At 44.3% G+C, this 15,796-nt stretch overlaps 1 protein-coding gene across 3 annotated transcripts in view; it reads right to left on the reverse strand.

The window, feature by feature from the left end:
• The window catches only part of eml5 (EMAP like 5), a 66,889-nt gene that overhangs the window by 14,009 nt on the left and 37,084 nt on the right, over positions 1-15,796 (reverse strand). For 2 of the 3 annotated variants that reach the window (XM_021574374.3, XM_090211334.1), the window contains exons 5-17: positions 11,472-11,657; positions 10,452-10,587; positions 9,614-9,815; positions 8,526-8,663; positions 8,057-8,313; positions 7,578-7,790; positions 7,296-7,463; positions 6,509-6,615; positions 6,248-6,366; positions 5,829-6,015; positions 3,885-3,990; positions 3,364-3,457; positions 49-149 (exon numbers count right to left, since the gene is read on the reverse strand). In XM_021574374.3, the coding sequence (XP_021430049.1) occupies positions 49-149; positions 3,364-3,457; positions 3,885-3,990; positions 5,829-6,015; positions 6,248-6,366; positions 6,509-6,615; positions 7,296-7,463; positions 7,578-7,790; positions 8,057-8,313; positions 8,526-8,663; positions 9,614-9,815; positions 10,452-10,587; positions 11,472-11,657 (2,014 nt within the window). Of the gene's footprint in view, positions 1-48; positions 150-3,363; positions 3,458-3,884; positions 3,991-5,828; positions 6,016-6,247; positions 6,367-6,508; positions 6,616-7,295; positions 7,464-7,577; positions 7,791-8,056; positions 8,314-8,525; positions 8,664-9,613; positions 9,816-10,187; positions 10,212-10,451; positions 10,588-11,471; positions 11,658-15,796 lie in introns of all 3 variants that reach the window. The other variant, XM_090211335.1, reaches the window with a different exon arrangement.

Consider the following 15,796-nt stretch of genomic DNA (forward strand, 5'->3'; position numbering starts at 1 on the left):
TTTGAGACATTGCTGAGTCAACTTTTGTTTAACTTTGCGGTCTCTTACCTGCTTTATGCCAGAACTTCATATGCTTTACCCCTGCTGTGATGAGCTTGTCTGAACAGTATGGATTAATTTTTATGACAAAAATCTTATCCTTGCTTCCCCTAAAAAATGATTGAAAACATTGCATTAATTCCATTGCACAAAAATACATTGATCTGAAATAGAAGTGGAATAAACTTAGAAGACAGTTAGTGTACAGGGAATCATATTACACCCAATGTGTCTGCACAGTTTGACTGCCTCCCTCCCATATGAACAATAAGGATCAGTGGCCTTTCCTGTCTGATCCAATGGAGCGTAGTGCACACTGGGCTGGGTCCCTAATCACTGGCCTTTCCTGTCTGATCCAATGGAGCGTAGTGCACACTGGGCTGGGTCCCTAATCACTGGCCTTTCCTGTCTGATCCAATGGAGCGTAGTGCACACTGGGCTGGGTCCCTAATCACTGGCATTTCCTGTCTGATCCAATGGAGCGTAGTGCACACTGGGCTGGGTCCCTAATCACTGGCCTTTCCTGTCTGATCCAATGGAGCGTAATGCACACTGGGCTGGGTCCCTAATCACTGGCATTTCCTGTCTGATCCAATGGAGCGTAGTGCACACTGGGCTGGGTCCCTAATCACTGGCCTTTGTGCTGCTGCATCACTACATGGCGCTCACTGAGGCCAGAGCAAAACTGATACCTAGTTCATCTCTCTATCCCTTTCAAGCTTTCTCACTCTCCTTCTCTCACTTCCATCCCTCTCCCCCCTCTCCCACTATTTTCCCTCCCCGTCTCCTATCGGTTTCCTCCCCCGCTCATCTCCATCTTTCTCTCATGCCCCCTCTCCCTATCTCTGCCTCACCATGCTCCTCTCCCAGCTGAGGACTAGGCAGTGCAGTGCACAAGGCAGGCTCTGTCAGGCCCCATTTCCCTCTGCCCGCCTCACTGCACTGCCCACCAGGGCCTGCAAAGGAGATTAGTGCAGCTCCAAGCTGTCTCTGAGCTGCCACGGGAGCACAGTACACAACAGCTACAGCACGCAGGCAGGACATGAGCAAGCCTCCACTGCTCTAACTAGCCTGATGGAATTCCAAAGGACTATTTTACCGCTATGAATATCAAGTGCAAAGCCATAGAGAAATAAGACCAGCATTGGGGGAAATCAGAGTGTCCATATAGATGCTAGACAACCATATTTGAATTCCTGGATATTTGATATTTGCTAGTTTGAATTGCCATTCAATTTTACATAATTTTCTTTTTTTAAATGGCCACTTTTCATTTTAGATTATACTCACAGTGAATGTAGCCTAAACCCAGGTTGAGATGGATGGACCAGAGATCTGCACCAGACATACACTTAATCATTCAACTGTGAGTTGGCAGGGCCAAGTGTTCTCTATTCAGAAAGGAACAGCTTTAAGAGTCTGCAGGGTGGTTCCCCTCCCTCCTCTCTTCACGAGAACTATATCAATGTTGCCCTCATATATAAATGTCCACATTTAAAGTGGAGGTGCTCAAGCTGTCTAGGGAATTAAAGGGAATGTTTTGATCAGGAGCAATGAAGTACTTGTTGTTATTCTCTTGGCTCCGGAGCTTGTACAATGGCCAAGGGATGGTTGTGATGCTGGACATTGCATGACTGGACATGTATCTTTGTGAATCAGTGTGGGGGTGGATAACTGATTTATGCTGCAGGAACTACTGACCGGGTCATAGCTTGTGGACAAAGACCTCTCATTTACATTAATAATACTAAACTGAATCTCAAATCAGCTTTGCACACTCTTGGCATTCTCTCAACCAGTTTCATGAGGTAGTCACCTGGAATGCATTTCAATTAACAGGTCTGCCTTCTTAAAAGTTAATTTGTGGAATTTCTTTCCTTCTTAATGCATTTGAGCCAATCAGTTGTGTTGTGACAAGTTAGGGGTGGTATACAGAAGATAGCCCTATTTGGTAAAAGACCATATTATGGCAAGAACAGCTCAAATAAGCAAAGAGAAACAGTCCATCATTACTTTAAGACATGAATGTCAGTCGATCTGGAAAATTACAAGAACTTTGAACGTTTCTTCAAGTGCAGTCGCAAAAACCATTGAGCGGTATGATGAAACTGGCTCTCATGAGGACCGCCACAGGAATGGAAGACCCAGAGTTACCTCTGCTGCAGAGGATAAGTTCATTAGAGTTACCAGCCTCAGAAACTACAGCCCAAATAAACACCTCACAGAGTTCAAGTAACAGACACATCTCAACATCAACTGTTCAGAGGAGACTGCGTGAATCAGGCCTTCATGGTTGAATTGCTGCAAATAAACCACTACTAAAGGACACAAATAATAAGAAGAGACTTGCTTGGGCCAAGAAACACGAGCAATGGACATTAGACCAGTGGAAATCTGTTCTTTGGTCTGATGAGTCCAAATTTGAGATTTTTGGTTCCAACTGCCATGTCTTTGTGAGACGCAGAGTAGGTGAACGGATGATCTCCACATGTGTGGTTCCCGCCGTGAAGCATGGAGGAGGAGGTGTGATGGTGTGGGGGTGTTTTGCTGGTGACACTGTCAGTGATTTATTTAGAATTCAAGGCACACTTACCCAGTATGGCTAATACAGCATTTTGCAGCGATACGCCATTCCATCTGGTTTGCGCTCAGTGAGACTATCATCTGTTTTCAACAATACAATGACCCAATACACCTCCAGACTATTTGACCAAGAAAGAGAGTGATGGAGTGCAGCATCAGATGACCTGGCCTCCACAATCAACCGACTTCAACCCAATTGAGTTGGTTTGGGATGAGTTGGACCGCAGAGTGAAGGAAAAGCAGCCAACAAGTGCTCAGAATATGTGGGAACTCCTTTAAGATGGTTGGAAAAGCATTCCAGGTGAAGCTCGTTGAGAGAATGCCAAGAGTGTGCAAAGCTGCCATCAAGGCAAAGGGTGGCTACTTTGAATAATCTAAAATCTAAAATATATTTTGATTTGTTTAACACTTTGTTGGTTACCTCATGATTCCATGTGCTATTTTATAATTTTGATGTTTTCACTATTATTCTACAATGTAGAAAATAGTCAAAATAAACAAAAACCCTTGAATGAGTAGGTGTGTCCAAACATTTGACTGTTAATGTATATATATCATGAGCTAACTCACTGAGAAACATTTTCTAGTCTTGTTTTTCATCAGTAAGTGGAGCGTTCCTGAAGAATGTCAACCCTTAGGACTTATCTTGACCTTTGATGTCTCTAGTCTGCCTATTGAGGAGACTGCTGAGATCTGAATGGATCATCTGAGATGCCATAACAGCTACTGTACTGTACTAACCTGATGGCTGAGAGCTTCTCCCCCTTCCTCCAGTCCCAAAGGACAATGGTGTGGTTGTCATCCAGCCCGACCGAGGCCAGTCGCTTGCCATCCGCTGAGGAAGAACAACAAAACACAACCTCAATCAATTCAAAATTCACACAGAGAGCCTCTCTATTTACTCTTGTTTTGTGAGGAACAGTAAACTAGCCTGGTATAGGTTTGATCCATGGCAGGTAATGGCAGCTACGCCTCTGTCTGTGGCCAATTATCAGGAGAGAGATGAGAGCCTTTGCCTTGATGCTGCCAGCCTGCCACAGTACACAGACTATCTCCATAAAAGGGTTGTTCAGCGCCATGCTTCTAAATTGGAACACATTTCAACTCGCCCATTTCCTGTGTGAAGGAAGAGTTATTTTTCTCCATGGCTGACTGAGAATGTCAGGCTAGGTTAAAGCAATAATGGGTTGTTGTTGTGTTCAATGTGTTACACTATCTGGAGAGTGTATGGAAAGCATCTGTAAACAGCCCTGGTTTACTACCTGAGAAGTCTAGGGCACACACTCCCAGTTGGTGGAATCCTTTCAACACAGACAGGGGTTTCAGCATCTCTGTGTCCCATATATGGATGGAAGAGTCTCGCCCCACCTGGACAGACAGAAGAAACAATTAGCTTCCACTCATCCACAGCAACTTCCACACCCACACAGGGCAATGCAACAGTTCCAGGTCAGTGTTAGCAGTAGGACATTATCTTTAGTTACTTTGCACCATAAGCATATACAGAAGACCCTCCAGTTCCCAATGGCATCTTTAGAGGTCAGCCTCTATACACTTTAGGCCCTAGCTACTCTATCCCAGTCTCTGAATATATATAACAAAATGTAATCTTCCACCTAAAAGGGGAAAAAAGTATATACAATATACACACACATTACACTACCGTTCAAAAGTATGGGGTCAAATTGATCAGAAATACAGTTCAGAAATTGTTAATGTTGTAAATTACTATTGTAGCTGAAAACGGCAGATTTGTTATGCAATATCTACATAGGCGTACAGAGGCCCATTATCAGCAACCATCACTCCTGTGTTCCAATGGCACAATGTGTTAGCTAATCCAAGTTTATCATTTTAAAAGGCTAAATGATCATTAGAAAACATTTTTGCAATTATGTCAGCACAGCTGAAAACTGTTGTTCTGACTAAAGAAGCAATAAAACTGTCCTTCTTTAGACAAGTTGAGTATCTGGAGCATCAGCATTTGTGGGTTCGATTACAGGCTCAAAATGGCCAGAAACAAAGTAATTTCTTCTGAAACTCGTCAGTCTATTCGTTTTCTGAGAAATGAAGGCTATTCCACGTGAGAAATTGCAAATAAACTGAAAATCTTGTAGAACGCTGTGTACTAACTACTCCCTTCACAGAGCATCACAAACTGTCTCTAACCAGAATAGAAAAAGGAGTGGGAGGCCCTGGTGCACAACTGAGCAAGACAAATACATTAGAGTGTCTAGTTTGAGAAACAGACGCCTCACAAGTCCTCAACTGGCAGCTTCATTTAATAGTACCTGCAAAACACCAGTCTCAACGTCAACAGTGAAGAGGCGACTCCGGGATGCTGGCCTTCTAGGCAAAGCCATATCTCAGACTGGCCAATAAAAAGAAAAGATTATGATGGGCAAAAGAACACAGACACTGGACAGAGGAACTCTGCCTAGAAGGCCAGCATCCCGGAGTCGCCTCTTCACTGTTGACGTGGAGACTGGTGTTTTGCGGGTACTATTAAATGAAGCTGCAAGTTGAGGACTTGTGAGGTGTCTGTTTCTCAAACTAGACACTCAAATGTACATGTCCTCTTGATCAGTTGTGCACCGGGGCCTGCCACTTTCTATTCTGGTTAGAGTCAGTTTGGGCTGTTCTGTGAAGGGAGTAGTACACAGCGTTGTACGAGATCTTCAGTTTCTTGGCAATTTCTTGCATGAAATAGCCTTCATCTCTAAGAACAAGAATAGACTGATGAGTTTCAGAAGACAGTTCTTTGTTTCTGGCCATTTTGAGCCTGTAATCGAACACACAAATGTTGATGCTCAAGATACTCAACTCGTCTAAAGAAGGCCAGTTTTATTGCTTCTTTAATCAGAACCACAGTTTTAATCTGTGCTAACATAATTGCAAAAGGGTTTTCTAATGATCAATTATGAACTTGGATTAGCTAACACAACATGCCTTTGGAACACAGGAGTGATGGTTGCTGATAATGGGCCTCTGTACACCTATGTAAATATTACATAAAAATATCTGACATTTCCAGCTACAATAGTTATATACAACATTAACAATGTCTACACTGTATTTCTGATCAATTTGATGTTATTTTAATGGACAAAAAATGTGCTTTTCTTTAAAAAAATAAGGACATTTCTAAGTGACCCCAAACTTTTTAACGATAGTGTATATATTTAATTGTTAGCAGTGCTACCTACCTGGCCTGTTGCTACAAAGTCCTTGAGGGGGTGTATGGCCAGGCACAGGATGTCGTCGTCATGGCCCATGTAGAAGCGCTGGGTGTTCTGCTGTCGGTTGTACACCACCCCCACGGCCGCCACGTGGTACACTATCTCCCCTGTCTGGGTGTAGAACAGGTTGCTCCTGCAGTCGAAGCCTCTGTAGCTGGAGCACCACAACACAGGAAACAATGAGGAAGAACACAGCGTTCACATTTTGGACCTTTTGGCTGTGGGGTTTTGTTGGTAGAAAAGATGGTTAGATAAAGACTATACAGATGTTGAATTATTTTGTGTGCTTTTCCGGGTTTGCTTGGTGTGAGAACATTTTACACAGGTTATGATTTGTTTGGGTTATGTTTGGCGGTGGTATGTGGTGCTGCCTGAGGTCTCCTAACCCGTGGATGAAGTGTAGCTTCACCCCGCTCCCTGGTGTTCTCTCTCTTTTCTTCATGGCCATCGCACGGTGCTTCTCCTTGGACTGCTCTTTGAGCTGAGGTAGATCTTCTTTGTAAACCTGGACATGGAAATACAATATAAAGCATTTAACTCTCTGACATCTGTTAAGGTTTTTACTCAATCTAATATTGTTTGTTTTTCATATGCAACGTTCATAACGTGTCATTTTCAAAGAGGAGAGCAGGTGTTGTGTCGCTAACCTGCCGCCGATATGTGAGCTGTGTCTCCTGCTCGATCTCTGAGTCCATCTCAGGCACGTCTGACTGGTCCGAGTCCGACTCCTCACTGTTGGAGTCGCACAACGTCTCTGCAGGAGAGAAGAAGACGACTTCATCAGATCTATTCTACCACCCAGATGCTCCCACAACAGTTTGTTTAATACGGTTAAACACACTAATCCAGAACTAGTAGACAACCAGTATTGAGTCCCATTTCAGCCAAGACCAACATCACAGATGGATGAAGATGACAGCTCATATTCATCAAGCAAGCCTTTGAAAAGTCTTAAGTGGTGGACTGCTTTCCCCGTTCCACAGTCCTATTACTCAGACTGAGACATACAAATACTGATGCAGTGAAACTCGGTTGGCCGTGCCAAGACCAGGCACTGAGTACCCCTGGCACCGCTAGGCTTTGACTTGCTGGGTCCATTAGGAAAATGAAATGGAATGGCAGTTAGTATGTGGTTTAATTTCACAAAGCGCAGCACAGCTCTGTCTAAGACCATTTAGTTGAGAAACATGACTTACAAATGAGGACAAGGTTGTAGGAGCTGAATACAAACACAACAGTTCTCTTCCAGCTAGTATCACTTAAAATGTATACTTGTGGATCTATGACCTCGTGTAGAAAGCTTTTAGCTGGGATAAGGAACATCATTCAAGGGGAAGGGTCACGGAGTCTACTAGACTTGTCTGCACTTCAGAGTCATATTCACATTGGGGTAGACTAGAATGGGGCAGTCATCGAAATAGGACAGTCATGTACCTTGAGGTGCTATGTGAAGAGCTTCCTTTGACTTTCTGTCTGAAACAAACTTCCACTGGAACACTGAGTGGTCAGCTCCACCAATAGTTATCACCCACTGGTAGTCATGTGACCACCTGGCATTGGTTATATGGGCAGAGTGACCTAAATACTTTTTAAACTTTGCCCCTGGGATAGAGAGAAGAGTTGTTTTTCGTTAATTTGTAAATGCATAAACATCACATGAATGAATTGACTGACAACATCACATCTCCGGACAAAGGAACCAATGGAAATCCTCACCTTTTCTTACACACGGGTACCGTAATAGTTTCACTAATCCATAATCATCTGCTGTTACTAAAACTTGATTATTAAAGTTGGCGTCAACAGAGTTGATGTCATTGATCTCTGAGTATTTGGGCCATATTCCGTTGACCTCGGGGCCCAACACACACGTCCATGAGGACCACTGCACCAGCTTCAACTCTTCCCTGTTGGTGACTTCTTTACCGCCTGAGTAGAAAGACAATAATAACTACATCATGTGCAACTAAAACATCAAATGAGCAGCACATTAGTCATCATGACATCTTGTCTCATGGCCATACGTCACTGTTGTCACAACAAAGCATAAAGTTCATGACACACATAGCACCAAAATATAATTAATAACGGTGAGGTAATGACACAAGAGAAATCCTAACTTCCTTCCCATAGACAGCAAGACTCTTCACAGTGTCATTTATCTACATGACGAGACATGTCATTGACAGACTTACTTGGCATCCTGTAGAAGAGTCTCTTTCCATTGCCGTCATTGGTCTGCAGATACTTGCTGTCTGTGGACCAGTCCATGTGTGTGATGAAGCTAGTGGAGCCGATGCACTCTCCCACCTTCTTGTACCTCTGCACCACGCTGTAGATGTCCACAGAGTTATCATTGGAGCCCACAGCCAGGTGAGCTCCATCAGGAGAGTACTTCAGCTCATGAATGGCCTCCTTCCTGTCCTTGATGTGGACCACCTCTGTCATGTCTCTGTGGAGTGGGAGAGCGTTACTGGAAAGGTCATCCAATACATTCTTTAAAAAACCCTCCTTGAATTAAATTGAATATCCATGCATTCACTAACTGACATATTGTTAATGAGTAATGGAATTGCAAACAAAATAGGAAGTTAACATGAAGTTCATATACCAAGCTAATCAGAAAGAACTAGAAGTGCCCTTTGACTTCTGCCCTATACTCACCTGACCCGTAGGACAGTAAAGGAGCCGTCCTTCATGCCCAGCGCCAGGTGAATGCCGTCTGTGCTCACAGCTGCACAGCGAATAGGCTCCTCCATATTACAGCGAGCTATCAGCGCATGATCTATAAGGCTCCATATTCTACAGAGGGGGAGACAGAGACAGAGGGAGACACAGAGGGAGAGACAGAGGGAGAGAGGGAGGGGGAGAGAGAGAGGGATAGACAGAGGGAGAGACAGAGACAAAGAGGGAGAGACAGAGACACAGAGGGAGAGAGAGACAGAGAGAGACAAAGGGAGAAACAAAGACAGAGGGAGAGGGATAGACAAAGGGAGAGACAGAGGCAGAGGGAGAGAGAGAGGGAGAGAGAGGGAGAGACAGAGACACAGAGGGAGAGACAGAGACAGAGGGAGAGACAAAGGGAGAGACAAAGACAGAGGGAGAGACAGAGGGAGAGAATGAGACAGAGGGAGAGGGATAGACAAAGGGAGAGACAGAGACAGAGACAGAGACAGAGACAGAGACAGAGACAGAGACCGAGGGATAGAAAACTTTGTTAGCAATCACGTGGGTCCAATTCCCTCATGAACCATATAAGTACCTGAAGTGAATGTGTGTACCTATATGTAAACATTTCTTTGGATATACCAGATAATTTCAGTGACTGTCACGCCCTGACCATAGAGAGCATTTTATTCTCTATGTTGGTTAGGTCGGGGTGTGACTAGGATGGGTTATCTAGGTGATTATATATATCTATGTTGGCCTGGTATGGTTCCCAATCAGAGGCAGCTGTTTATCGTTGTCTCTGATTGGGGATCATATTTAGGCAGCCATTTCCCCATTGTGCTTTGTGGGATCTTTCTTTTGTGTAGTGCCTGTTTACACTCACATCACGGTTTGTTTGGGTTCTGTATTTGTTTTGGTGAGTTTCTTTGATGAAAACATGTGGAACTCTACGCACGCTGCGCCTTGGTCCGACCATTATTATAACAAACGTGACAGTGACTGCAATTGTGTAAGGGACACTGTGGATATAATAAGCATAGACTAGTCCTGGAGTTTGACAGTGGTTGTGCTTGGTCACCCACCTGACAGAGCGATCATCACTGCCGGTCATGGCCAGGGGCTTGGTGGGATGCACAGCCAGCGCCCACAGCTCTCCCTCACAGTGACCCTGCATGATGAGGAAGGGCTTGGTGCGATCGTGGACCACCACCTCAAATATCTCACTGTCCTGGGTGCCCACTAAGATATGATCCCCCCGCCAACACACGCTGCGCACTGACAACCCTGTCAACACACACATGCATGCACAAACAGTTAAATGGATAAAAACACGCAGACAGACACCCACACACAGAATAGCCGTAACAAACAGAACAAGACATAGAAGGAATACAAGAGGACTACACAATATGGTGATTGTTATGGAGACAGTATAGTTTGCTGTCTCTTTGGTAAGTAAATGTAAGAAGCAATGAAGGTATACATATATTCATACATGTATACATATTAATATACACACATACAGTAAATATGTAGGCAACACTTTGGGCTGAAAAACCAACAAGGGGAATGGAACAATATAATACAGGGACTTCTATGCACATAAGGACAGGGGTAGTACTCTGATTGTCCAGTGCCCTGCGCACTGTTACCCACCTCTGCTATTTTCACCTCTAGCTACTGTTAGGCCCAAGACCAGAAATCAAACGAAAGAAAGAAGAAAGGAAAAAACTATTAGTGACCTAGAATACATCCTCTAGATGTAATAGAAAAGAGTCTAGCGGTATACAAAAGGCCTGTACTAAAGAACAACATGAGAAGAACACCCTGGTTCATTTATCCACTCAGTGCACATTGACAGCCTGTGGACTGGCTCTGTGTGGGAAAAGAAGATGAGAAGAGGGGGGAGTTGTATGTCACCTTTATATCCCTGGTCTGTTTCCCTGAGATCGATGACAGTAATTGGTTTGAAGTTGAGATCCCATAGCCGGACACAGCCGTCCCGGCCCCCGGTGGCAAAGCCCTCCTCACAGGCATTCATGCTGAAAATCCCTGACTGGAGGAAATGACAGTCTGTCAGTGGGGATGTGCACAATAAATGAGCAAGACAGACTTGCGGTACAGCAACTAGCAACAGCTCTGCTGCAGCAGACACATGTCTAACAAGGCTTTCACAATTATACCGTTGCTGCTGCGTGAAGAGATAACACAGTGGTGCATTACATAAAGCGTTTGAACCATTGTTTTTTTCCCCTCGTATCTTTTTTTATTGGCAGGCTCCGGGAGCCGCCTGCTGTGGAACACAGTGATTGGCGGGAAGGATTCCTGTGGTTGAGCCAGCCAGAAGTCTCTTTGGAGTGCAAAGCACAGACATGGACCACAGTAGAGTCCCCTCCCCCACCCGACCAACCCTGCATTCAGCTGTTGAGCTCACAGATATAATTTAATCCCAAGTAGTAAACTGCTGATCCTTTCCACTGAGCAAAATAGAAGAGAGCCACAGGGGCTACATGGCACACCGTCACCTTGCTAAACATGTCCCCTTGTATGCTTTCATCAGTTGAAATAAACAAAGCTCTATGAATGGAGGAGTTGTTCAGTCGCAGGTGTGCGAGTTGAACATGAATGATGACCTGTTTAATCATCCACTGGATGGATCTAACGATAACACTAAGGTGGGTGAAGGCAGGCAGGCAGTGTGATTGAGTGAGTTTTGTGTCTGAATGTGAATGCAGGTCTGTGGCAGATGTGTGGGGGCTGGCTGTGGGGGAATGAACCAGCCTGAGCATGAGCCACAGAGCATGACTTCTCTTGATCTGAGAGAGCCTGCTGCTTAGCATTCCCTAAGCTACAGCCCACTACCGACGCATAAACAAGAGACGCCACCAGGAAGTGAGGCAGAACTAAGGCTGGTTGGAACCAGCTACCACACACACTTACCCCGTGGGCTCCTTGAACTGTCCGGATCAGGTTGATGCCTTTCCAGACGTAGATGTCCCCATTCAAGGCACCTGAATATGTGACCTCGTCTCTTGCACAGGCCAGACAGAGGATGGTTTGGAGATCTCCCGTTTTGCCAAAAACTCCTCGCTTAGGGGTCAGGGCGTTGCCGCATAAGCTCCAAAACTGAACCCAGAAACATACATGGGAGACAGGAGAGAAGAATGCGATTAATGTGGTGGTTAATAAATAACTAAACCAACTCATCAGTCACTGAGAGTCTTACATTAATAATATCATTCAATACTTGATATGTTGGATTCACGTCTCCATCTCAACAAAAAATAGAAGTTAAAGCAGTGGTCACTTCCACTCGCTCTACAACCAGCACTGCAGCTGTAATGAATGAGTACAGCAAAGTGTTTCCATAAGCTTGTGTTGCTAATATTAGCGGCTTGTGTCTTTTTTAATATCGAGGAATATTTCACTTTCTCTGGTCCCAGGAGTAACAACATGAATTGGCGCATGAGGCAGAAATAATGCAGTGCGACTTAAGTTAAGTTACTTAAGTTAAGTTTCGCCATCAACTGGAAGACTGTGTCCCCTTTTCTCAGCGGAGGGAGGGAGAGAGGAGGGACGGTGAGTTGGGTGAGAGGAGGGAGAGAGGAGGGACGGTGAGTTGGGTGAGAGGAGGGAGAGAGGAGGGAGGGAGAGAGGAGGGACGGTGAGTTGGGTGAGAGGCAGCCTCACCACTGCTCTCTCCCTCCCCTCAGGCTGACCATCAGATGCAGGCCAGTAAAAAAAACAAGCTAATTCTTATGCTTACTCAGCTGTGCCTTACAAGTAATACAACAAATGATCTATACTGAACAAAAATATAAACGCAATGAGCAACAATTTCAAATATTTTTACTGAGTTACAGTTCATAAAAGGAAATCAGTCATTTGAAATAAATAAATTAGTCCCTAATCTATGGATTTCACGACTGGGAATAGAGATATGCCTCACAGATACAGTACCGTTAAAAAAAAGGTAGAGGCACGGATCAGAAAACCAGTCAGTATCTGGTGTGACCAACATTTGCCTAATGCAGTGTGTCTCATCTCCTTTGCAGAGAGTTGATCAGGCTGTTGATTGTGGCCTGTGGAATGTTGTCCCACTTGTCTTCAAAAGCTGTACAAATTTGCTGTCTATTGGGAACTGGAAGACGCTGCGTACACATCGATCCAGGGCATCCCACACATGCTCAATGGGTGACATGTCTAGTGAGCATGCAGGACATGGAAGAACTGGGACATTTTCAGCTTCCAGGAATTGTGTACAGATCCTTGCGACATGGGACTGTACATTATCATGCTGAAACATGATAATGGCGGATGAATGGCACGACAATGGGCCTCAGGATCTCATCACTGCATTTCTGTGCATTCAAATTGCCATCGATAAAGTGCAGTTGTGTTCGTTGTCCGTAGCTTATGCCTGCCCATACCATAACCCCACTACCACCATGGGGCACTCTGTTCACTACTTTGACATTAGCAAATCGCTCATCCACACAACCCTATACACGTGGTCTGTGGTTGTGAGGCCAGTTGGACGTACTAACAAATTCTCTAAAACGATGTTGGCAATGGCTTTTGGTAGAGAAATTAACATTAAATTCTCTGGCAACAGATTTGGTGTACATTCTTGCAGTCTGCAAGCCAATTGCACGCTCCCTCAAAACTTGAAACATCTATGATGTCTCAAAATTGCACATTTTAGAGTGGCCTTTTATTGTCGCCACCACAAGCTGCACAAGGTGGCTCTTTGTAATGATCATGCTGTTTAATCGGCTTCTTGATATGACATAACTGTCAGGTGGACAGATTATCTTGACTAAGGAGAAATGATCACTAACAGGGATGTAAACACATTTGTGCACAATATCCGAGAGAAATAAAATTCTTGTAAGTACAAAAACCAAACCTCGCCTTTACAGTTGGCACTATGCATTCGGGCAGGTAGCGTTATTCTGGCATCAGCGGAACCCAGATTCGTCCGTCGGACTGCCAGATGGTGAAGTGTGATTCATCACTCCAGAGAATGCGTTTCCACTGCTCGAGAGTCCAATGGCGGTGAGATTTACACCACTCCATCCGACGCCTGGCATTGTACATTGTGATCTTAGGCATGCATGCGGCTGCTCGGCCATGGAAATCAATTTCATGAAGCTCCCAACGAACAGTTATTGTACTGACTTTGCTTCCAGAGGCAGTTTGGAACTCAGTAGTGAGTGTTGCAAAAGAGGACAGATGATGTTTACGCGCTATGCACTTCAGCACTCGGCGGTTCCATTCTGCGAGCTTGTGTGGCATACCACTCCATGCCTGAGCCGTTGTTGCTCCTAGACGTTTCCACTTCACAATAACAGCACTGACAGTTGACCGGGGAAGCTCTAACAGGGCAGAAATTTGACGAACTGACTTGTTGGAAAGGTGGCATCCTATGACGGTGCCACGTTAAAGGTCACTGAGCTTTTCAGTACGGGCCATTCTACTGCCAATGTTTGTCTATGGAGATTGCATGGCTGTGTGCTCGATTTTATACCCCTGTCAGCAACGGGTGTTGATGAAATAGCCAAATCCACTAATTTGAAGAGGTGTCCACATGCTTTGTAGCATGCATAGTTTGTCACAGGTCTGTGGAGATCTTCACAATTGCTGTAATAATCTGCGCAGAATCTCGAACGGCATTGGTCTCTTGCACCATATACTGTTAATGTAATCTCAACTGCAATCCAGGTCATTTGGTCCTGCTAATAGATGAATAAAAGTGATAACACTTTCTGTTGTATAAATAAACATAATATCTGACATTGTATTCCCATTTGAATGTTGCTGTGCTTTTAAATGTTTGAAAGCATTGTGACAGACATTTGGGCGACAACTAAACCAAAAACCAAACATTGTTTTTCCATTGGAATTTTGGTTGTGCTTTTAGATGGTTCAAAGCATACTGATAACCCAATGGAAATTCAACTAACTTTTGGCTGTCTTTTTGAGTGGGTGAATATAGGTTGTAAACTCATTGATCAAATAGTCAATTATCCACGTTGAAATGACGTAGGGTTCCTGCATGTAACATCTCAATTGTAACACCCCCCCCCCCCCACCACCACCACACACACACACACAGATCCATCTCTATACACAAGCTAAAATCTAGGCCTTCACCATTTCCATTTCCACAGAACCCATGCTGGAGGTCAGAGCTGTAGTCAGCTGATCAGCATGCAGACACACACCCTGCCTCAGGACAGATATCACCATCATCACAAAGTCTCCACCACCACCGGTCACTATCAAGCCCCACAATGGTTTATGAAAAAGGTCGTTGGGATGCATGGGCACATTCCAGACTGTGGACAAAGTCCATAAACCAGAGAGCTGTTCTGTCTGCATGACGATAAGATCCCAGGAGAGATGAGTGTGTGTCGTGTTTCCCATGTCAAGACACTGGCACCACTGGCACCACTGGCACGGTGGCACGTAACAGAGCACACAGAGAGATTAACGTTTTCATTTCGTGCCTATGGAGGATGTCTTCCCTGGCAATATTTATTCCTCTAGCTTTAGCTAGAGCCTGGATCTCTGTAAAATTGTAAAACGCCTACAGGTGTAATCATACTGCACAAACAGTTAAAGTCGGAAGTTTACATACACCTTAGCCAAATAAATTTAAACTCAGTTTTTCACAATTCCTGACATTTAATCCTAGTAAAAAAATTCCCTGTCTTAGGTCAGTCAGGATCACCACTTTATTTTAAGAATGTGAAATGTCAGAATAATAGTAGAGAGAATGATTTATTTCAGATTTTATTTCTTTCATCACATTCCCAGTGGGTCAGAAGTTTACATACACTCAATTAGTATTTGGTAGCATTGCCATCAAATTGTTTAACTTGGATCAAACTTTTCGGGTAGCCTTCCACAACCTTCCCACAATAAGTTGGATGAATTTTGGCCCATTCCTCCTGACAGGGCTGGTGTAAATGAGTCCTGTCTGTAGGCCTCCTTTCTCGCACATGCTTTTTCAGTTCTGCCCACAAATCTTCTATAGGATTGAGGTCAGGGCTTTGTGACGGCCACTACAATACCTTGACTTTGTTGTCCTTAAGCCATTTTGACACAACTTTGGAAGGATGCTTGGGTCATTGTTCATTTGGAAGACCCATTTGAGACCAAGCTTTAACTTAGTGTATGTAAACTTCTGACCAACTGGAATCGTGATACAGTCAATTATAAGTGAAATAATCTGTCTGTAAACAATTGTTGGAAAAATG

Source organism: Oncorhynchus mykiss, chromosome 19, assembly GCF_057628025.1.
Source record: "Oncorhynchus mykiss isolate SJ-2025 chromosome 19, ASM5762802v1, whole genome shotgun sequence".
NCBI classification, from domain to species: Eukaryota; Metazoa; Chordata; class Actinopteri; order Salmoniformes; family Salmonidae; genus Oncorhynchus; species Oncorhynchus mykiss.